Consider the following 24819-nt stretch of genomic DNA (forward strand, 5'->3'; position numbering starts at 1 on the left):
ACTATGTTTCCATGTCAATGTGATGCATCCAATCCAGTATCATGAGAACTCAGCTGATTGTTGGCGTGATTTGATGTACTCACAATGACTTTTATGTTGCAACAAGTACAAATATGGACTTTAGGTGCAAAGTTATGTACTGTATAACATAATGTAAAAATGGTATTCTTATTCTAGAATGTTCTGTTCAGGCAATATCCATCAAATATTTATTTTCTCCTTTAGGGAAGCAAATTCTGAAATCAGAATTCTCTTTGGAAAATATTTATTATCAGGTTCACTGACAGTAGCTTTAAGTCTGAAGTTAAATTCTTCCAGATGTCCAGTCTAACACTTCTGTGCACGCACATAGGAATGTTCCTAGCACCTGAACATGTTAATTGGAAGGCTGAAACTGAAGAGCTGCCCTTCTGACCTGGCACTGAGCACTTCTTTCAGCAGCTTCTGTGATTTTGCCTTGCTACTCGAGGTGGTTGAACATTTTTTTTTAAATTGCAGTACTGTTGTACCATTTTGTGTTCACTCTATTACTTCAGGCTCATCAGGAACAACTGTCCGAGGCCACTACGCAGAACACTTGGACGTCTTCTGTGACTCCGACACCCTCCCTAAGGAACGTTCACAGCAGCAGGTGAGAAATAACAGATTTGTACTTTAACACTTTGCATGCGTACCTAAGGGAGGCATAGACCTTCTTGCTGATGTTCTTTGTTCCCATGTTATGATCGTTGTTGACAGTTCAGGTTAACATTTACTGGCCTTCTTTAATTTCCCTTGAGATGGTGTGGCTGACCCACTCTCACTCTCTCGAACCTCTGCAGTTTCGGAGATGAAAGTGCTCTCGTGGCACTATAGGTAGGAAATTCCAGAATTTTCACCCAGTGACAAAAAAGGAATATATTATGTAGTCTTGGAGAGGAACTTGGAAATGGCAGCATATTTGGTATTGATTTATTATTGTCACATATACTGAGGTACAGTGAAAAAATTGTCTTGGATATTGATCATACAGATCAAATCTTTACATTGTGCATCGAGGTAGTAAGGATAAAAATATAACAAAGCAGAATAAAGTATTACAATTACAATGAAAGAACAATGTATGTAAACGATAAGGTGCAAAATCATAATGAAGTAGATTGTGAGGTAGAATCCATCTTCTCGTACTGGAGAACCATTCAATAGTCTTATAACAGTGCGATAAAAGTTGTCCTTGAGCCTGTTGACACATGCTTTCAGGTTTTTATACGTTTTGCCCAATAAGAGAGGGGAGAAGACCAAACATCCATGGTAGGTGGGTGCTTTACTGAGGCAGTGAGAAGTACAGAAAGAAACCATGGAGGGAATTCACATACCAAATGGTCATACTTCCAGATCATAAGCACAGGAGATGCTGCGGATGCTATAAATTTTAAGCAGCACACGCAAAATGTTGGATGAACTGAGCAAGCCAGGCAGCATCTACGGAGGGTCCTGATGAAGGGCCTCGGCCTAAAGCATCAGATGTTTATTCTGCACCCTAGATGCTGTGGTGCCTGACTTGCTATGTTCTTCCAGCATTTTCTGTGTGATGCATCCAGATAAGATGCTTCTATGGTACACCTATAAAAATTGGTGAGAGTCAGCAGGGTCTTGCCAAATTTCTTCAGCCCCTTCAGGAAGTAGACACATTGGTGAGTTTTCTTGTAGATGGCAGAGGCCAGGGCTCAGCAAGGTGCTGCAAAAGATGCCTTAGCAAGTTACTGCAGTGGTCCATTAGACAGTATGTACAACAGCCAGTGCCCTGGTTATGGATGGAGTGGATGTTGAAGGTAGCCAATGAAGTGCTGATCATCCAGGTTCTTCTTCCTGGCTGACTGAGCGTCTTAGAAGGTTCTTGAATGCTATTGGAACCACAGCACCTATATGGAAAGTATTGCATTACATTTCTGATCGCTTTGTAGGAGGAGTCAGTCACTGCAAAATTCTCATTTTTCAGCCACTAATATTGTAATACCAATATCCAGTGCAAATTTAAATATAATTATTGACAACCCCAATACACTCCAAGGTGCTCCTTACTTTCTCATAAGTCTTCACTGACATCAGGGTGTCGTATGTGTAAAGGTGAATTTCTGTAAACACTTAGGCTATGTCCACACTAGACCGGATAAATCGATAAGCGAAGCTTTTTCTCTTCGTTTTGGCTCTCCATCCACACTAAAACGGTGTTTTCCTCCCCCGAAAACGGAGCTTTTCTAAAACGCTCTCCAGAGTGTTTAAATCTGAAAATGCCAGTTGGGCGTTGTAGTGTGTACGGGGTAACCGGAGGTTTTAAAAAACCTGTTGTCCCCTTCATCAGTGAAGAGACTATGGCTGTAGGAAATGTTTCCAGGGTGACCCCTCTGTGGGAGTGGAGAAGATGGTGGTGGGGCCACCCAGGGGTCTGTGTGTCCGTATGTGTAGCTATTGTAGTGGCTGTGAGGCTGGTATTGTGGCGGTGAAAAGTACTGGAGGGGAGCCATCATATTCCTCATCATTGCCTCCATACGCTCCAGTATTTGTTTTTTCAGTTTTAAGTCCTCTTGCACGAGAGCCAACAGCTGTCCTTGGTTTGGCAATTTCCTTTTAAGTTTTTCTAGTCTGTAACTGGACGAACGAGCACCAAGTATACCTTTTCCTCTTCACTTGTTTTCTGTAGATGTGTTCTGCGCATGCCCAGTAGGAGGAGATTCACCCAAAATCCCATTTTAATGTGGATGGAGGTATTTTCAAAAACGCCTGGTGTGGACGCTTATCGTTTTTACGCGAAACCGGCGATTTCAAAATTATCTGGTCTAGTGTGGACGTAGCCTTAAAGCTGATTTATACTTGTGCGTACTAGCTTACGCCGTAGCCTACGCAAGTGGGCTATGCCGTTGTGAGCATTTATACTTGTGCGTTGGTGAGACTGCAATTCACCACCAAAACACTAGTTGGCAGTGGGGTTTCTATGCCACTGTGTTGAGTTTCAACACAAAGAAACTCAAACTTCAAATAATAGCGACTGAAACTGAAGGAGGGTGAATTTTCTGAGCTTGTCCAGCCACTGAGAGACATGGACGAGGAAATGCATTTCAAATATTTTCGGATGTCGGCAGGTAGATTTGACGATTTGGTTCATCGTCTCCAACCATTTATTTCGCAACAGTATATTCACAGTATACTCAGACACTGGCAATCACCATTCGAGTTTTAGCTTCAGGTGGAAGTCAACGGGCTGTAATAGCTAGCTACAAACTGGCGTCAAGCACAGGGTCCTCCATAATTTCGAAGGTCTGTAAAGCTTTATGGAAAGCATTGCAGCCAGAGTTCCTTCCCTGCCCTTCAGTTGCCCAATGGGAAGCTACTGCAGCGTAGGAGGAAATGCAATGCTACCAAGTGGACCAATCACAGTTGTTTTGGTCTGCATTGCCGCGATGCATAGTTATATTTTGGGGGAGGTGTACAGCGTAGGGTACGTGGCTACAGCGTACAGTTGTGCACAAGTATAAATCAGCCTTTAGGCAGCTTACTTGCACAAAACATACAGCCAGCTCACAAAATCTGGCACAGGAATGAGGTTTCTGAAAACCAGATAATCCAACACAGTCAAGGATTGATACTGGCATCTATTGTAGAGTTGAAGGCAATTCATTATCACTCAATCCATTGAGCCATTCCCTAGAGAATAGCTCATTAGCACACATAATGAGATTGCCTTTTCAAAAGACCTTCTGATGGCTTGTCTGCTTCTACAAGTAGTTCATTAAATTTAAAATTAAAATAATATTTGAACAGGAAATTTGCAGGAATGGAATTTTTGTAGATTAAATAGTTGCTGGAGCTGATATTAGCTTCTCTTTGAAGTTGTTGAATGAACTATTTTCTCATGAATACAGTAATCAGTATTAGTTTGTGTGTGCAATTATTTAAAATTTGAAACTTACCAGAGTGTGGAAGAATGCTTTGGTGTAAGTTATGAGAAAGTGCAACCTATTTAAAATATTCACCTTGTCTTCCCCAATGCACATAGTGAAACGTGGTGGGTTTTTGTCAAGTTTTTATTCGTTTGTGACTGTGTCAGCAGTTTTATCCCAGTTAATGTCCATTGCTTAACCAACACTCGATGAAACAGTTTAACCAACTGTCTTCAACATTTTGGGGAGAGGCCCTTCATCAGGCCTGGAAGGGTAGGGGGAAGAAGCCAAGGTAAAAAAGATGGGGGAGGGAGAAGGAGTTAAACTGGGAGGTGATAGTTGAAACCAGCTGAGGGAGAAGGTGGGTGAGTGGTGGTGGGGAGATGAAGTAAGAAGCTGAGAGATAATAGGAGAAAGAAGTTAAGGGGTGAAGAAGGAATCTGATAGGAGAGGACAGTCGACCATGAAAGAAAGGAAAAGAGGATGGGCACCAGAGAAAGGTGATGGGCAAGTGAGGAGAAGAGAAGGGATAGGAGGAGAGCTAGAATGGGAAATGGAAAAAAAGAGAAGGGGAGGGGAAAAGTAACCAGAAGTTAGAGAAATCACTGTTCATGCCACCAGATTGGAGGGTATCCAGGCCAAATAGAAGGTACTGCTTCTCCAATCAGTGTGGTCTCATCATGGCAGTAGAGGAGGCTATGGACTGGCATGTCGGAATGGGGATAGGATATTAGATGAAATGGGTGGCCACCAGGAAATCCAATCTTTTGTAGGCGAATGAAGCAAAGGTGCTTGGCAAAGCCATTCCCCAATCTATGTCAACCACACTGGGAGCACAGATGACCCGGACAGACTTGCAAATGAAATGTCGCTTACCTAGAAGGACTGTTTGGGGCCCTGTGTGATGCTGAGAGAGGAGATGTCGGGGCAGGTGTGATACTTATCCTGCTTACAGGGGATAAGTGCCAGGAGGGTGATCAGTGGATATCACTGGATATGGAGGCTCTTGAGGTGGGAGGTAAGAACATAATGAACCCTATCCTTGTTTTGAAGGTGGGAGTAAGGGGTGAGTATGGGAAATGGAGAAGATGCAGTTGAGGACAGCATCGATGATGTTGATGGGAAACCCTGTTCTTTAAAGAGGGTGAACATCTCAGATCTTCTAGAATGGAAAGCCACATCTTGAGAACAGATGAGAGGAGGAACAGGGAAAGGGAATAGCATTGTTTTTTTACAAATGACAGTATGGTTCCAGCAGCATTCAAGAACCATTCAAGCTAGCTGTAAGAGTCAGTAGGTTTCACTCCATAGATCAATTTCCCTTTCCTTACTTGCCTCTGTTCCTGTTTAAGTACGAAACAGGATTTCAATTTGAAATGCAATTCTCTTTTAAATCAGGTTATAGTTTCTAATTCAATAACCACTTGCAGGGCAATGCAGCTATCTGTAGCAGCATGAAAAGTAAACCTGATGAGAGATACTTAGATTTTGGGATTGTTTTACAGGCGCTCCACATTGAGTTTGCAAATGTAAGAGCCACGGGTTTCGGAGGAGCCGCAGCAATAAGGCGGTTTCTCCAACATCTAAATGAATACATCAGTTGGCCAAGCATTGGAAAGATGCAAACATATATGTATGTTTACTGAGATGAATGGAGAGGGATGCAAACAAATGGTCTGCAAGACATTCCTACACATACAAAGATTTGGTATTTTAAATTGCTTTGAGGAATGTTTGATTTATTTGCCAGTCCAAGTGTGAAAGTGCTCTAGAAAACCCATAGTTGCAAGTGCTATTCACAGCAGAACTGCTACTGTAAGTTATCATTGAGTTTTAGTAGTCAATTTTAACCTTAAAAGACTACAATTTACTTTTCTGTTTGTATACTATTGCTGAGTGAAAAATTTGACAGGTTTTTGGGCCTGAGTTCCTTCCTGTTAATACTCAAGAACTACCCTATCAGTAAGCCAGTTCGACTATCACCTGCTTGGCACACAAAATTCTTAAGGAACCTGGCCAGCAGTGCAAGTCAGTCAGCATCTATGGAGGAGAATACAGTCAACATTTTGGGTCAAGACGCTTCATCAGAACTGGAGAGAATGAGGACAGGAGCCAGTATAAGTAAGTGGAGAAGGGGAAAGAATACAAGCTGGCAGGTAATAAGTGAGACCAGATGAGGAGGAAGGTCTCCTCACTTCTTTTTCTTCCTTGCAGTCATGCGCACAAGTACAGTAAGGCACAGATACAATGAAAAAATTACTTTCAGCAGCATCATAGGGGAATAGGTTAAGATAACATATAGAATATAAATTATAAGTAACTTATTCTCAACAGCATGTATGAGGTTTTCAGTTCATTCCTAACACCTCCACCTTGGGATCTTCACTGGGTATATTTAAAGCAGAGGTTGATAAATTCTTGATTAGTAAGGGGTGTCGAAACTTTCAGGGAGAAGCAGGAGAATGGAGTTGAGAGGGAAAATAAATTGGCCAGGATCAAATGGTGAAGCACCTTTGATGGACAGAATGGCCTAGTTCTTCTCCTATATTTATGTTCTTATGAACAGTGAGAGGGGAGAAAAAAAACTGTGTAAAAACAGATTCACATTCAGAGACAAGACCATTGAAGTCCATAGTGCTCTGTTCCTGAAGCAAGTTTATGGTTGTGCAGGTAGGTTCAGGAATGTGATGGTTGTAGGAAAGTATCAATACATACAAAATAATGGAGAAACTCAGCAGGTCAGGCAGCATCTATGGAGGAAAATAAACAGTTGATTTTTTGGGCCAAGTCTGAGAAGGAAGGGGCAGAAGTCAGAATGAAAGAATAGGGAGAGTGCAAAGAGCAGAAGCTGGCAAGTGATAGGTGAATCCAGGTGAGAGGGGGAAGGCAGGAGGGGAGAAAGGTGAATAATGTGGGGAGCTGGGAGGTAATAGGTGGGGAAGGCAAAATGCTGATGAAGAAGGAATCTGAGAAGAGAATGCAATAAGGGAAAGAAGCAAGGAACCAGAGGGAGGGAGATTGAGGTGATGGGCAGGTCATGAGGGTAGGGGAGGGGGAGAGAGAAGCAATAACGGGGCTACAGGTGTTAAAGGAAAACAGGATAGTGGTTACAGGAAGTTAGAGAAATTGATGATCATGCCATTAGGTTGGAGACTTACAAGACAAAATATGAGGTGTTGCTCATCCAATCTATCTGTAGTTTCAAGGTGGCAGTGCAGGAGGACATACACAGATATGTCACTGTGGAAATGGGAAATGGAAAGTAGCTGTTCCTGAACATGTTGGTGTGGATCTTCAGACTTCTGCCTGATTGCAGTATTGAGAAAAGGGCATGACCTGGATCGTGGATATTCTTGATGATAAAAGCATTTCCATTGGTAGATGCTGTCAGTGGTGGGGAAGGATGTGTATGCCTTGCTAATGAGCAGACTTTATCTGTGCAGTTAATCTCAACTGTGAGCCTCAGTTTGGACACCACTGTCAAAGGATTAAAGATTACATTGCAAGGGGATATTGCATAAATGAGTTGAATTTCCTTAAGTGTGTGATATCAAGGGGCAAACTAACCAAGGTGTTTTAAAATATTTAATTAACTGAGAGGATTCCATTAACTTTTTCAGTTACTTTCTGTACTTGCTTTATTTGTAGGTATTAAATAGACACCTAAATCTATGTCTTATGCTTCTTTATTCTAAAATTAGAGTGAAACAAGAAAAGATTTCTTTTTGCAAATCAAGAAAATTTTGAGTTCAACAGCCACAAAAAGCACTAAAGAATAAAAGTGGGGAAAAAAAAGACATTATGGATGTTTTTGAAGAAAAGACATTGTGGTCTAATTAAATTGTTTAGGGCTAAAGATGACAAAAAAAAAACTGCTGTTGTATTGAGTCTCTTGGAATGGGTCCAAAGTGCCTGGAAACTCGTGGATTACTTCAGATATGCAACAACTTTTATTTTAATGGCAAAATTGCAAACAAAAGCACACTTCAAACAGCTGGGAGGGATCATCAGCAGATCATCAAGAGGACAACTTGTTTTCCATCGGAAAAATGTCATGGGATTTTTAATATGCTACTGAAGAGACAGATGGCGTCTTGATTTAATGTGTTGCAATATTCTGCCAAGTGTTATTTATAGGTACTTACGGAGACAGGAGTTTGATGAAAATGGTAGGGAAGGGAGGGAGATGGGTTTAGTTTTTTACTTAAGTTGCTCTCAGTGCTATTGAGTTTTAATGCTTATATGTCCTATGAATTCACTCTACCAGTGGCTAAAATGGGTGACTAAGTCCTGAGCTGACATTTCACTTAATCTTAATACCATTTTCCAGTAATTTTGCTGTCCATGTTGAAATAACAGAGAACTGAAATTTCAGTTGTCTTGGGATTATTGTAGTTTTATGCTTTCAGATCATATACAAAGAAGTCAAGCAAAATGACCAATGGAACCTTCGATAATCCTGTACCTATAAGTCTACTTCAAACTGAATGTATTCACTCAGTAGTCTCACTGCTGAATTTACTGGAGTCTCTTCTTTCAGTTAGCCACATCCAATGCTCCTGAATTCCTTCCTTAATGCTGCTTTCGCCAAGTCTTTGGTCACATCTTCTAGTATTTCCCCTTGTAGCTCAGTGTCAAATAACATTTCATAAGGTCACTGATAGGCGTCAGCACTAAAGGAACTATAAATTATTGTTGTCATTGATTCCATGGTTATATTATTTGATAGACAGAATTCTGGATCATTAATCCAGAAATATGAGTTCAAATTCCCATTACATTAATTGGTGAATTTACATCAAACAATTCAAGTTGGAGTTTAAAAGACTGCTCAGTAATGGTAGCCATGAAATCACTAGCTTGTTGCAAAAATTCTTGTGGACTCAATAATGTCCTTCAAGGAAAGAAATCTGCTATCCTTACACAGTCTGGCCTAATTGTAGGTCCAGATTCATAATGTGGTTGGTGTATACCTCCTCAGTTTGAGGGCAAATGAATTATGAGCAATAAATATTGTCATTGTCTGTGGTGTCCGTATACTATGACTGATTTGATTAAGCAAAATGAAGTTGGATATATAAATCATCACAACATATTTCACAGTCAGAAATTGGTTCTAAAACTCTGGCCCAAACGTATTTAACATTAAAGGTGTGACGATGATGTATAAACACTGTAGTCCTATGTGCGTGTACATCTTTCCACACTTACTGTTCAGAGAGGAGTTCCAGGGGTATGGCTCAACAATAAAATTGCAATGCAATATATTTCCTAGTCAGTGGAATGTGTGACTTGGAGGGGAACTTGTAGATAGTGGTGTTCCCTTGCATTTGTTGTTCTTGTCCATCTCAATCAGGGGTTCCCAACCCAGGGTCCATGGACCCCTCAGTTAATGGTAAGGCTCCATGGCATAAAAAAGGTTGGAAACCCCTGTTCTACATTCTATAGGCCCTAGATCTAAGAGACGCTGCTGAAGAAGCCATGCTGAGTTGCTGCAGTCTGCTTTGTCCACAATCAATGCAGAAAGTGCAGCAGTGCTGAAAGGAGTGAATTGGAAGGTTGTGGAATAAAGTGCTTTGTCCTGGACTTTCCTGAGTGCTTCTGGCATTTGGGAGTACGCTAATGTTCCTAGTGCAGGTGACTGCAGAATGAAACCATCTTTTGTTATCTTAACTCCTTTTGCGTAAAGGAGTGTTGGAATGATTTATGCAGATGTTGGCATACTGTGAAATCTTTGCTAACAACATCACGCTCCAAATACAGTTTGGCAAATACTCTAAAGCTTGTGTTTATAGTGCTTATAATAGTACAGTTAGTATTTGTTCTCATCAGTTTTTTCACTAAGAATTATAAGAAGCAGACACTGGTTGGTGTTGCTGATCCTGTAGCCTCAATGTAGAGTCATTGAGTCACAGAGAAAAAGGCTCTTCAATCCACCCAGTCTGGCCAAACCATCAAGCACCCATTTTTACCCATTTTATTCTCCTCACATCCCCATCAGTGCTTCCCACATTCAACCACTCACCTATACATTGGGGATAATTTACAGTGACCAGTTAAGCTACCAATTCACATATTTTTAGGCTGTGAGAGGAAATCGATGCTCCTGGAGGAAATCTATATAGTCACAGTGAGAATGTGCAGACTTCTGAGTTTAGGATTGAACCAGGCTCACTGGAACAATGAGGCAGGAACTCTACTAGCTGCACCACAATACTCCCGGATAGAATTTAATCTGTTTCTTTTCACGATTTCGGTGCAACCCTGAGGCTCAACACGATACCAGGCCCTCTTGGGACAGTGTACTGATAATCTTGTAATCTTCTGATACTCTGATGGAGAATTGCAATTCTTCATCATTAGAGATGTAAAACTAAAATGGCAATTTGCTTGTAGGTGTGTTACTTACACCATGCCTTCCCACTGTTCACAGGGAGTGGTACTATAGTGCATTAAAGAATGTTGCTTCCTCAAGGCTCCAGCAACTTGGGGCTCAAATATCCCCCTGGTGCTTTCTGTGTGGAGTCTGCAACTTCACACATCGTCTGCATAGATTTCCTCTGATCAATCTGATTTTCCTCTACATCCCAGAGGTATGCTAGTTGGAAGGTTTAACTGTCTCCTGTAAGGTACCCCCAGGGCAGGTAGGTAGTAGGGGAATAAGGAGGTTATGATGGCCTGTTTCTGTGCTGTAATTGTTATATGGTTATAAAAAGAGAGTGGGTTACAGGAAAATATGTTGGAGAATGGTATTGCTCTTTGCTCTCTGAGCCAGCAGAGACTCAATGGGTCAAATGGCCTCCTCGTATCTCATTAAATAATAATCCATTGCTTACAAAGGCAAGGTTGTGACCTGGTCATTAAGAAAACTTTTGGCACTTTGGTCTTCATAAATCTAAGTACAGGAGATGGGATGTTATGCTGAAGTTGTATAAGACACTAGTGAGGCCTAATTTGGAGTATTGTGTGTAACTTTGATTAGGTACCTACCGGAAAGATGTAAATAAGCTCGAAAGAGTACAGAGAAATTTTTCAAAGATGTTGCCAGATCTGGAGGATTTGAGTTATAACGAAAGATTGAATAGGTTAGGACTTTACTCCTTGGAACGTATAAGACTGAGAGGGGTTTCAATAGAAGTATACGAAATTATGAGGGGTATAGATAGGCAAACAGGCTTTTTCCGTTGAGGTTGGGTGGGACTACAACTAGTGGTGATGGTTTAAGGGGGGAAAGTGAAAAGTTTAAGGGGAACATGAGGAGAACTTCTTCAGTCTGAGGGTTGTGAGAGCGTGGATCAAGCTGCCAGCACAAGTGGTGCATGCAAGCTTGATTTCGATGTTTCAGAGAAGCGTGGATAGGTACATGGATGGTAGGAATAGGAGGGCTGTGATCCTGATGCAGGTTGATGGGAATAGGCAGTTTAAATTGTTCAGCACGGACTAGATGGGCCAAAGGGCCTGTTTCTGTGCTGTACTTTTCTATGCCTCTGTGACTCTGTTCTGCTTAGCATACATACCAACCTTCTGCATTGGTGCATTACCCATGTCCAGAGCGATCCTATGCCGATAGCTTCTCCCATGTCCACGTTCTGTGCTAGTTACCTGCCTCATTGCTCACTCGGTACGGCTTTAATGCCAGTACAACATTCCAGTGCCAGCAGCTCACTCCTGTGCATGACACTCTTTTTGTCCTTGTATTACCCTGCTCACGTGCCAAAGCCGTGAACCTACGCCAGCAATCTGCTGCTGTGTTGCTGACCTGGTCATGTTCTAGTACTGTGGAAACTGGATTCCAATAAGCAGTCAGCAGCTTTGGAAAGAAAGGATAACAAGGAAAGGAGTAATAGTCACTTGAAGTGCAGTTGGCGAGATATGAGGATGAAACACCAGATGGATTAGAGAAGGATGTCACTTTCAACATGCATACTGTTGGATGAAATCCTTCTGGTTCTAAGATAAGTTGTAAACTTCGCTGCCACAATCATGCAGGAGAAATCTTCCCCCTCTGCATTAACGGGTGCCTCTTGATTTATGAGCCTGGTGGCATTCGTCCATTTTTGTTGTTTATAATCAGCTGCACTGCATTGCAAGTTACACTGTTTCATTATTTTTATGTTTAACCAAAATCGTTCTGTGTCATGTTCACAAGATGTGTTTATATGAAAGCAACTTCCTTTATGACTGGAATCCAAAAAAAAAGCAGCAGCATAATGCTACTTAATAAATAGCCTTCTTCGCAATTGGACTGACTGACTGAAGTGGTGGAAAGCATTTCAAATCTGCTCCAATTGTTACCTCACCGATTTTGATTTTTAACATGAACCATTAACTTTCCTTACAATATTTAATGATGTGCACAAGTACAAGGTCTGCAAATAATTTAGAAATTAGCTTATGTATCACTAAGATGCAAATATTAATGCAAACAGTAATGGGTTCATATCAAACTACTGAGGTGTAGATGTATTCAGGTTTACTTAGTAGTTTAAAGGTTCTCTGCTTGGTATTATAAATTATATCAGTATCAGCATTGTTACTGGTTTATTATCATCACATGTACCATACAGTGAAAAGCTTGTCTTGCATACTGTTTATAAAGATCAAATCAATATACAGTGCATTGACCTAGAATAAGTTAAAACAAAACCACTGCAGGATTAAGTATTAAATTTTCTGGAAAATGTGCATTGAGGGTAATGATAAAGTGCAACATCATAACGAGGCACAAACCCCATTTCCAGAGAAGTTGGGATATTTTCCAAAATGCAATAAAAACAAAAATCTGTGATATGTTAATTCACGTGAACCTTTATTTAACTGACTAAAGTACAAAGAAAAGATTTTCAATAGTTTTACTGACCAACTTAATTGTATTTTGTAAACATAAACAAATTTAGAATTTGATGGCTGCAACACACTCAACAAAAGTTGGGACAGAGGCATGTTTACCATTGTGTTACATCACCTTTCCTTTTAATAACACTTTTTAATTGTTTTGGAACTGCGGATACTAATTGTAGTAGATTTGCAATTGGAAATTTTGTCCATTCTTGCTTGATATAAGACCTCAGCTGCTCAACAGTCCATGGTCTTCGTTGTCTGATTCTCCTCTTCATGATGCGCCATACATTTTCAATAGGAGATAGATCTGGACTGGCAGCAGGTCATTCAAGCACACGCACTCTGTGTCTACAAAGCCACGCTGTTGTAGCCCGTGCAGAATGTGGTCTGGCATTGTCCTGCTGAAATAAGCATGGATGTCCCGGGAAGAGACATTGCCTTGATGGCAACATATGTCTCTCTAAAGTCCTAATATACACCTCAGAGTCAATGGTACCTTCACATACATGCAACTCACCCATGCCGTGGGCACTGATGCACCCCCATACAGGCACAGATGCTGGCTTTTGCACCTTTCGCTGATAACAATCTGGATGGTCATTTTCATCTTTGGCACGGAGAACTTGACGCCCTTTTTTTCCGATAACTAGCTGAAATGTGGACTCATCTGACCACAGCACACGGTTCCACAGTCTTTCGGTCCACCTGAGATGAGCTCGGGCCCAGAGAACTCGCCGGCGTTTCTGCACAGAGTTGATGTATGGCTTCCTCCTTGCGTAATACAGTTTCAAGTTGCATTTCTGGATGCAGTGACGGACTGTGTTGAGTGACAATGGTTTTCCGAAGTACTCCCGAGCCCAGGTGGCTATAATTGTCACAGTAGCATGACGGTTTCTTAGGCAGTGCCGCCTGAGGGCTCGAAGATCATGCGCATTCAACAGTGGTTTCCGACCTTGCCCTTTACGCACTGAGATGTCTCTGAATTCTCTGAATCTTTTCACAATATTATGTACTATAGATGTTAAAAGACCTAAATTCTCTGCAATCTTGTGTTGAGAAATGTTCCTTTTGAACTGACTTAACAATTCTCTCACGAATTTTGGCACAAAGAGCCACAACCCATCCTTGCTTGCAAAGATTGAGCCTTTGATGGATGCTACTTTTACACCCAGTCACGATACCTCACCTGCTACCAATTAGCCTGCTTAATGTGGAGTCTTCCAAACTGGTGTTACTTGAATATTCTGTGCACTTTTCAATCTTATTTTAACTCTGTCCCAACTTTTGTTGAGTGTGTTGCAGCCATCAAATTCTAAATTTGTGTATATTTACAAAATACAATTAAGTTGGTCAGTAAAACTATTGAAAATCTTTTCTTTGTACTTTTGTCAGTTAAATAAAGGTTCACGTGAATTAACATATCACAGATTTTTGTTTTTATTGCATTTTGGAAAATATCCCAACTTTTCTGGAAATGGGGTTTGTAGATTGTGAGGCTAAGAGTCCATTTTTTGTATAATCGTTCTAGTCAAGAATCTAATCCCAGTGGAACATAAATTGTCCTTGAGCCTGGTGGTTCATGGTTTCAGGTTTTTGTATCTTCAACCTGATGGGAGAGGAGAAAAGATAGAATATTTTGGGTGAGTGGGTGCATCTTTGATTGTGCTGGCTGCTCTACTGAGGCAACGGGAAGTAGAGGCAGAGTCCATAGTTAGTTCCTGTGATGTGTTAAGTTGTGACCAGAACTCTGCAGTTTCTCATGCTCACGTGTGAGCAGTTGCCATACCAACCTATTTGCATTCAGACACAGAATACTTTCAGAGTTCAAAGTTCAAATTTATTATCAAAGTATAGTAGTGAGCATTTGGTCCATGATGACAGATGAGTAAGCTCATCAAACTCAACTGTTTTTACTGAGATAAGCACAAAAACAGACCGGGCGCTCTGACTAGGGAGAGAATCCACTCAGTCACATACAGACAGGGGAGGTAACCATCCTGGTTACAGTCAGGGTAACCCACAAATTAACAAGCGAATAACTGTATAACCCAAGCCAAAATCTAACAATAAATAAACTTCAACTTCCCACCATAATCCCACAAAAGCATTTTAATACAAGAACAATAACCAGCGCTGGTCATTAGAGATGCGGGGGCAGACTGTCAACCATGTCCCCCTGGAATGTCAGACTGCCCCAGCCCGTGGGGTTGCAGCCCCAGAGTTTATAACAAAGTTCAAAAGTCTCAGCAGTGGTCGACGCTGCCTCCTGGGACACTGGGGCTTTTCTGGAACCCCTCCAAGGGAGGCACAGTTTAGTGAGGCAAGAGGTAGGGCACCCGGAGTGTCACTTCCTTCTTTCAGCTTCACTGGGTCGGTGGTGGCCAAGGGTCAATATGGTGCCTGCCGGTCCCGGTGCAGCACGACTACCTTCCACTGCTCAGGCAAGCGCACCGGATCTACGACATCAGAGATGCAGTTGAACAGCTCTCCTGGCCTCTTCCAGTGGCTTCCCAGTTTAGGGGATAGTCTCTTCTACCGGGAAGGGTAGTACACCCATACTGAGGCCCCTATAATGTACTGCTGCATTGGGGCCCTAGACTAGCGGCCTGGCCCCTGCTGGGATGTGCAAACGTGGCAGCAGGGCACGAACAGCTCCACATCCTGCACGTACCCAGACCAGTAGACTTGTTCGCACAGCTTGCCCAAAGTCTTTGTAACCCCGAAATGACCGGCCCCCGCCAACCCGTGAAACTACTGCAGCACTGTGGCGGAGAGCCCCCGGGGGACCAGCAGCTGCAAGAGATGTCTGTCGCCGTCAGAAAACGGCCGCAACTGGAACAGCAACCTGTCACGCACCTCCAGTGTTCCCCACTGAGAGTATAGGGCTTTGGTCTGTGGATCCAGGGCCGAGACCTTAGCCGACTACGGCCGCCGTCCCACACTCAGCCATCTCCTCACCTGGGTCAGCACGGGATCACTCACTTGCTCACTGCGCAGCTGCTGGTCAATGGTGGGCTGGTCTACCTGGCCGCCAGCTGCCACCACTGCCGCTTGCCCCAGTTCTGCTCTGTTGCGTTAGGCCACTGCGGGGTGTGCTGCCAGAGAGCCACGGCTTCAGCACCGAGGTAGAGCGTTGCCCCTAGCACATCCACATGGGCCCCCCAGCGGGACTCCAGGTCCAGGCCAATGTTGCAAGACTCCCAGATGTTGGCTAGTCTCACCTCGTGCTTCACTGTGTGTTTCCCTACTGTGGTACGCAGCCACCTCTTCCCTCTCATCGCCGCACAGAAGCCGGCGACTATAGCCAGCTGGACCACTATCATTGTCCACCTAGGCAGGGTTGGCTGGTCCGTGTTGGGGAGAACACCTGCACAGATAATGGTGATGGTTGACCGTGTGTCCACCAACGCACAGTATCTGATGCCCTCTACCGCGTAGACCACGTATAAGCCTTGCTTTTCACCCAAACAGTCCACTTGGAAAGGCAACAAGGAAGGGATTCTGCTAGAATCCCGGGCTTGTGGACTGCGGGGCGATACTGGAACGGCTTCGGGGGCCAAAATTGCTTCTGCCTTCTCCACCTCTTCCAGCCCCTCAGTCAGTGATGATGCTGATGTCAGGCAGATGTGCTGCCGAAGATACTCTGGTGTCAGCACCTTTACAATGCCATGGAGGGCAAGCTTTTCCTGGGCCCCGTGAGGGAATGGGTGGTAGCCATGCTGGGCACAGTTTTAGAGATCTGCTGCGAATGCCCCCAGGCTTTCTTCCACATGACGCCATCTGCTACCCAGTTCATCCTTCATTGCTTTCTCCAATGGCCTCTGCTCAAAGTACTGCTATGACTACTCTGTAGTCATGCTGTTCAGCCAGCATTAGGTTGAGGAGGGCTCACAGGGCATTTCCCTCCAGCACCGGGGCAAGGTGCATGGCAGTCTCGGTGGGGCCCAACCTCTTGTGCCATGCGGCAAGTTGACTCGCTGCGGGTAGTTGGTACCGTTGTATCTGGGGAGCTTCAGGGCAGACCTTGTGGTGCTAATTACCGAGGCCAGTTGATCTTCCTCTTGCTCTGGCAGCATCTGCCATGGTGCCCATCCTCCCATGGCTGCGGCATCTTGAGTTCCCTGCTGTGGGTCGCGAGGGAGGCAGGTGTTGTGCTTCGCCGTGTCCCCTGGGTTGGGGGAGCCTGAATACACTTGCTCCATCGGGTCTCCCTGGGAAGGCACAATGCCTGGTTCCCAAGTCCTTCCTCCAGGTCCCGCCTTCATGCACCCAGCCCAGCGGTGTGGGGACGGCATACCCCCTCAACTTATTCCCCAGGTCCTAAGGCGCTCTATCTGGTGACGTCGTTCTTCAATCTTGTCAATTTCTAATCCCACTCCTGATATCAATATGGCAAGCATTCAGAAGGAGACTGAGGGGTGACCTTAAAAAAGTTAATTAAATCACGAGAGGCTTAGATAAGGTGAATAGTCATGGTCTCTCAGAGTAGGGGAGTCTAAAACTGGAGGGAAAATATGTAAGATTAAGTGGGGAAGACTTAAAAGAAATCTGAAGGACAACTTTTTCAGAGAGTATGGTGGGTAGCTGCCAGAAGAAGTGGTAGAAGTAGGTACAGTTATAAAGCTTAAAAATCATTGAGACAGGAAAAATAGATAGGAAGGATTGCGAAGGATATGGGCCAGGTATGTGGAAATGGGACTAGAACAAGTAGACAACTCGGTTGGCATGAACAAGTTGGGTTGACGAGCCTGTTTCTGTGCTATGGCACCATTTTACAGCCGATGATGCATCCAAGTCAAAATGAAAGTGGCATATTCGAAAGGCTTTTAGATTGGCACATGAATATGCAGAGAGTGGAGGGATATGGGCCACAGTTTGAGGATAAAGGGGAAGCCTTTTAGGACCGAGATTAGGAAAAACTTCTTCACACAGAGAGTGGTGAATCTGTGGAATTCTCTGCCACAGGAAACAGTTGAGGCCAGTTCATTGGCTATATTTAAGAGGGAGTTAGATATGGCCCTTGTGGCTACGGGGGTCAGGGGGTATGGAGGGAAGGCTGGGGCGGGGTTCTGAGTTGGATGATCAGCCATGATCATAATAAATGGCGGTGCAGGCTCGAAGGGCCGAATGGCCTACTCCTGCACCTATTTTCTATGTTTCTATGTACAGAAAGAAGCGATGAGTTTAATTTGGCATCATGCTCAGCCTGTATCATGGGCCAAAGAAAGTGTTCCTGTGCTGCACTGCTCTAAGTTCTGTGTTCCGTATAATCAATGTTCTATATCAATCTATCATTCTCTGCCGCTGAAGCTCACCTATTCAGCTTCATTGCAATAAATGACGGTGTTAAAAATACAACAAACTGGTTTCGATATACTTATTTCAGAGCTCAAGACCAGTGATAAATTTCTTGTTCTCACTAATTTATTTTAATTCAGTTGAAGGCTTTTTGAAAACAGCTCTCCCATTGAAAGTCACCAGCCAGGAAGTCATTTTGCCCCCAGCTTCAACTTAAATGAGAGCTGACAACCATGAGAACACTGTTACCCTCAGGAAGCAGGCAGCTGTATTTACTCATCAGTGTAGCATGGGTAGAGAGGCTTGGATAATTGAATCATGTGATCAGGGTCACAGCAAATATTAACATCCACCTAATCAAAGAAGAGCTGCACTGGCCTTGTGGATTACATAGGGTCAGAGGGTCATACAGCATAGAAACAGGCCCTTCAGCACAGGGCAGCACAGTAACACAGCAGTTAATGTCATGCTTTACAGCACCAGCTGTAAAATCAGGGTTCAACTCCCTCCACCGTCTGCAAGGAGTTTGTACAGACTCCCCGTGACCGCATGGATTTCCTCCAGGTGCTCCAGTTTCCTCCCACATTCAAAAGATATACGGGTTATGGTTAGTAAGTTGTGGGCATGCTATATTGGCGCCAGAAGTGTGGCAACACAGCAGGCTGCCCCCAACACATCCTCAGTCTGTGTTGGCTGTTGACACTGTGTATATGTAACAAACAAAACTAATCAATCTGGTCCATGCCCACTAAGATTACCAGTAAACTAGTTCCATTTACCCATATTTGGCCCATATTCCTCTAAATCTTTCCCATCCATACACCTAACTGCCTTTTAAATGTTGTTAATGTACCTGCCTCAACCACCTCCTTTGGCAGCTCATTCCATATACTGACCACTGCATGAAGAAAAATTGTCCCTCTGGACAATAATAAGAGATTATTATAGAGCTCATTCACAATTTCCAGCTGCCCTCTCCGCAGTCCACACGCCCTGACTGTAAAAGTGAGCAGTCTGACAGATGATAGCCATAGAAGAGTGATCATGCAATACCAGTAAGATAATTAAGCTAAGCTGGAAGGCAATCATAAAGGATATGTTATTACTTGAATTTTTAATGTGCAAATGCTGAAGTGTATTAAATAAAGATCTTTTTTTTAATAATTCAAATGTCAAGAATCCAATACCAGTTACAACATTGTCACTGTTGAACTTCATAAGAGATGAATTAGTGTTGCTGTCTTTCATTGGGACTTCAGTCATCCCTTAACTTGCTTAAGGCTCCTGAAGGCACATATTGAGATACTTCTCAAGTTATGATAGGTTATAACTCAAAACTGTGGTTGCAGTCTAAGTTTCCACACAGCAGAAGGTGCCTGCAGACCAGTAAATTCACTCCAGTAGTCACCCAAATACAGGTAGTAGCGATAAGTTGTCGTTCATAAACTGTGGAGGACCTCTGTATATATACAGTAATTATGAAGGTATAGTTCCATTCCCCTTAGTTGGGGGGGAGGGAATCAAACCAAATGTGGTGGATTAAGCAGAGTATTGCTTGGACTGGAGCATTTCAGTTATGAAGAATGATTGGAAAGGATGGTGTAGAGGAAGTCGAGGGGAGTCCTGATAGCGATGAACAGAATTGTGAAGGAGTACATAGGAAATAGATAGGGTTTTTTCCCCCAGTGGGAGGTGGGCTCTAAGACTAGAGGGCCTAAGTTTAAGATGAGAGGTAGGATCTGAGGGGAAAATATTACACACAGAATAGTCAGAATGTAGAATACACTGCCTGTGGAGGCTGTGGGAAACAGATATTCCCACAACATTTAAGAAACATCCAACAAGCACTTGTATCACCAAGGCAGAGAAGGCTACAGATCTAGTCCTGATAAATGGGTTTAGTATAAATTAATAGAATGGTTAGCATACATATGATGGGCTGAAAGTTCTGTTTCTATACAGTTTGTCTCTATAATCCATGAATGAAGTGCGGTGAGTCCAGAGTGTCCATTCTTAGCAATATAAACATTAGCCTTGAACCGGACACCATGCCAGACAGCATCTGTTGAGAGAGAAATGGAGTTGACAACTCAAGTCAAAGACTCTTCAGTATCTAATCATTTACTTGGTTCATAAACAGATAATGCTCTATAGGATAAGGTACTATCTTTGAGAATCCCTGCCTTTCTAAAAATCTGGCTTATTTCACACAAAGAATATGGTCATTTAAATTATGTGTGAGGCGATCGTCGTAAAAGATTTCCTTCCTAGTTTGTTTCTTCATGAACCAATAGAGAGCATCTCTGAAACCTTGGTGTAATTTGTATTTGTGAGCTCAGTTACAAAAGATGGATGAACAATTCTAAGGGACTTGGATAATTAGATAGGAGACAGAAGAAGGAGATAGCCATTTGCCCTCATGCCTACTCTGATAAGTTCATGGCTAACCTTTCACCTCAGATGGTCACTTTCTGCCAGCTAACTCATTTCCTTTGATTCCCCTAATTTCCAAAAATTGTTTGATCTCTGTCTTATACATACTCAGTAACTTAGCCCCCATAGCCCTCTTGCGAAGGTGAAGATTCGCTGCACCCTCATTTCTATCCTGAATGGCCAATTCTTTATTTCAAGTCTGAGTTGCTTGTTTTAAACATCCCAATAGAAACATTATACCTGTACATACCTTGTCAAATCCTGTAAGAAGTTTGTTTATTTGCGCCGGTCGTGCATGCAGCCTGTTACAGCCGCTCCGACTAGTTTTCTTACTTTTTTAACTGAGTTACAAAATACACATGGACTAAGATGTTAACTGTCCTGTGCTATCACCAGTGGGATCATCAGTTGATCTGCCACCTGTCTTCAGGAGTTTCGGCCCGCTTATGATCAAGACTCCCTCGAGGTGGTGGGCCAGCAGTGCTAAAGCACCACCTCCCACTGGTGAGCTTAAAAACTTGGCATCTGCCTCTATCGGCGTTGTTGGTCACTTCCGACTAGTTTTCTTACTGTTTTAACTTAAGTTATTTGTTGTATCTTTTTTCTCACGGTAACACGTTGAAGCTGCACCCTCTCTAACATGCTGGTGGAGAGAGTTTTATTTGGGTTTTTAGCGCTGGAAATGGTTACATTTGGACACGTCTCATTAGCGTAGCAGCAGTATGGTCGCATTGTTTATTCCAGAGACCAGCTGATTGCGCTTATGCCGGCCGGTTTAGCGAACAGAGCGGCGGACACCCCTGCTGAAATCTGGAGGAAAATACACAGAGGATGCAGAGGGGCGATCAAAAAGGCGAGAGAAGAGGACCGGGTCCAGACAACAGAGACTTATGGAGAAGAGGAGTTATAAGCCGTGTCGCCCCTCTCTCATTATGGGCAATGTGAGATCGCTGGGTAATAAAATGGACGAGTTGACGGTGCTAGCCAGGAGTCAGAGAACATTTCGGGAGAGCAGTGTTATGTATTTTACTGAAACGTGGCTGCACGAGGACATACCCAACCAAAACATTTCCATAAAGGGCTTCCAGACCGTTCGGGCTGACTGGAAGTGCACTGACAGCAGTAAGCGCAAAGGAGGGGGGCTTGTTGTGCTGGTTAACAACAGATGGTGCAATCCTGGTCATATTACGATCAAGGAACATGTTTGTAGCCCAGATATTGAACTTTTTGCTGTTGGACTCCAGCCATATTATTTGCCAAGGGAAATCTCACATGCAATTGTGGTTGTTGTGTACATCCCTCCCTCTGCCAACAAGACGTCGGCGTGTAACATCATTTACACCGTTGGGCACAGAAGTACATTCAGCCAGAGACTCGTTCCACCGGGATGCAGCACTGAGTGTCATGGGAAGTCATTCCTGCCTGTGGCCACCAAACTTTGTAGCTCCTCCCTTGGAGGGTCGGACACCCTGGGCCAATGGGCTGGTCCTGAACTTATTTCCGCCTGGTATGGTTTATATATTACTTTTTGATTGTTTGTGGTTCTGTATTGCTATGTTTGTACACTGTTCTTGGTTGGTGCAACTGTAATGAAACTTAATTTCCCTCGGGATCAATAAAGTATGTCTGTCTGTCTAGCTATCTATCTATCTATCGATTCCAATGAGATCACCTCTAAGTTTTCTAAATGAGTGTTCTGATTAGTCTCTCTATTGAGGATAATGTCCCTCTACCAAGAATCTATCCAGTGCATCACAATCCCATTGAAATCTTACCGGGCTTCAATAAGCACTTTATGAAAATGGAAGCATGGAAGACGAGCCGGTCTACAGGTACGATTGAAGCTTTAAATCCCAACCGCCCCGCCCCCCCCCCCCCCCCGCACCAACCAACTCCCAACTACACTGCTGGCGAATGTACAGTCTCTGGAAAAGAAAATTGAAGACCTCAGAGCAAGATTGCAGTACCAGAGGGACATCAGGGACTACTGTGTACTTTGCTTCACAGAAACATGGTTCACCCCTGCTATTTCAGATACACGCTGCAGCTTGATGGTTTCACGGTTTCTGTAAAAGACAGGAAATCTCAGTCTTTTAAAGGTAGGGAAGGTGAAGTATGCTTTATAATTAACTCATCATGGTGCACTGACGTGGTGGTTCTATCTCAATCCTGCTCACCTGACCTAGAACATCCAGTGGTCAAATATCATCCATTTTATCTGCCAAGAAAGTTTTCTGCCATCATCCTGGTAGTGGTGTACATTCCACCTCAGGCCAATGTCAGGCAAACACTGGAGGAGCTGAACATTTTGACAGCAGTCATGAAACTGCGCACCTGAATACCTTTGTGGGAAATTTCACAAAGTCAGCTTGAAGAAGTGTCTGAACAACTACCACCAACATAATCACCTGTGGAACCAGAGGAGCCAACACACTTGACCACCATTATTCCACCATCAAGAACTCTTACCATACCATCCCATGCTCACACTTTGAAAAGTCTGATCACCTGGCTGCATTTCTACTCCCAGCGAATAGGCAGAGACTAAAGACTGCAGTACCAGTGGTGAGGACCAAGAATGATTAGTCAAAGGAGATGGAGGAGCGCTTACATGACTACTTGAGTTGGTGAACTAGACAATATTCAGGGATTCATCTTAAAATCTGAATAAATACGCCATCAAGACCTGTGTGGATGAGTGTGTACATTCAAGAACATACCAGACATAGCCAAACTAAAAGCTATGGATGAACCAAGAGATTTGTATTCTCCTGAGGGGTAGATCTGAGGCATTCAAGACTGGTGATCCAGAACTATACAAGAAGTCCAGGTATGACCTACAAAAGGCTATTGTAAGAGTGAAAAATTAATTCCAATTGAAGTTAAAGATGGAATTGGATGCATGTCAGCTCCAGCAGGGCTTACAGGCCATTAATTCCTAGAAGGCAAAACCTAACATGGTGAATGGCTGTGATGCTTCACTCTTTGAAGAGTTCAACACCTTTGAAAGGGAGAATAAAACTAATCTGCACGAATCCTGGTGACCCTGTGATCTTTATCTTGTAGGCCAATGTCAGAACCTCTTTCAAGAGAGTGAACGCTCGCAAGGCATCAGCCAAGGTGATGTATCTAGTAGGGCACTGAAAACATGTGCCCAGCAACTGGCTTGAGTGTTCAAGGACATCTTCAATCTCGCATTGCCACAGTTGGAGGTTCCCACCTGCTTCGAAAGGGCGACATTCATACCAGTGCCCAGGAAGAGCAGGATGAGCTGCCTCAATGACTATTGCCCAGTTGTACTCACATCTACTGAGATGAAGTAATTTGAGAGGTTGGTCATGACTAGAATCAACTCCAGTCTAAGCAAGGACTTGGACCAGCTTTAATTTACCTGTCGCCACAATAGGTCTACAGCAGATGCAACCTCACTGACTCTCCAGTCAGCCTTGGATCATCTGAACCAATTACCTACATCAGGCTGTTGTTTATTGATTACAGCTCAGCATTCAACACCATCACATCCAGTAATCGTGGGAACATAGTTCAAGTTTAATTATCATTCAATCATAGATGAATACCCATGAATTCAGTCAAATGAAACAGCATTAATCCAAGGTCAAGGGACCACACATAGTACCAACAGTACAAAGCACATATAGCACATATAAGATATCAGTAAAATACAGTCACACAAAAAATATATATTGTCCAAAATCCTGAGTCCATGAACATTGAAGAAATCTGTAGTCGAACATGATACGGCCTTGTCTTCTGCTGAGTGAACACTGGGGGGCAGCACCAACTCCAGCTCGAATGCTACGTCTCCCGTGGAACATATCAATTCTGAAGTCTCTCTTCTAGACAGCTGTCCAGTGAATCAGTGAATTGGACTTCTAGCATTCCACATTAACAATCCCCAATAAGGTCTTGTGATCACAAGAAAAGTGGCTAAAATGATTACTTGCTGCTTGACTGCACACCTCCTTTATGCACCAACACCTCCGATGCCTCTTTGATGCAGGCAGCAGTACAATCCACATCATCCAGCTCCTTCAGTTCGTCCGCCAACAAGCAACTCGGTGATGGAGTACATTAAGGTCTTAATGTCCATCAGGGTCTTGCAGTCATAAAAAACTAGTTAAAAAAGGACTATAACATCTTTAGTTGACCGATTAGAAGCCACTGCGATTGAACACGCCAGAAGACGAGTGACGGTGATTGTGTATAGGCTGGTCAAACCAAATTACCAATAATACAATAGGAGATGAATTCCTGGTGTGTATACGGGAAGATTTTGTAGACTATTATTTTGAGGAGCTAACAGGTTATC

The 24819-nt window shown here is 43.3% G+C and overlaps 1 protein-coding gene across 4 annotated transcripts in view; it reads left to right on the forward strand.

Moving 5' to 3' along the window:
• Window positions 1–24819, forward strand: part of kif6 (kinesin family member 6) — a 610920-nt gene that overhangs the window by 544714 nt on the left and 41387 nt on the right. For all 4 annotated transcript variants that reach the window (XM_072247507.1, XM_072247523.1, XM_072247530.1 and 1 more), the window contains one exon: window positions 537–631. In XM_072247507.1, coding sequence (XP_072103608.1) covers window positions 537–631 — 95 coding nt within the window. The remainder of the gene's footprint in view (window positions 1–536; window positions 632–24819) is intronic.

The sequence above is a fragment of the Mobula birostris genome, chromosome 2 (genome assembly GCF_030028105.1).
Source record: "Mobula birostris isolate sMobBir1 chromosome 2, sMobBir1.hap1, whole genome shotgun sequence".
Classification (NCBI taxonomy): Eukaryota; Metazoa; Chordata; class Chondrichthyes; order Myliobatiformes; family Myliobatidae; genus Mobula; species Mobula birostris.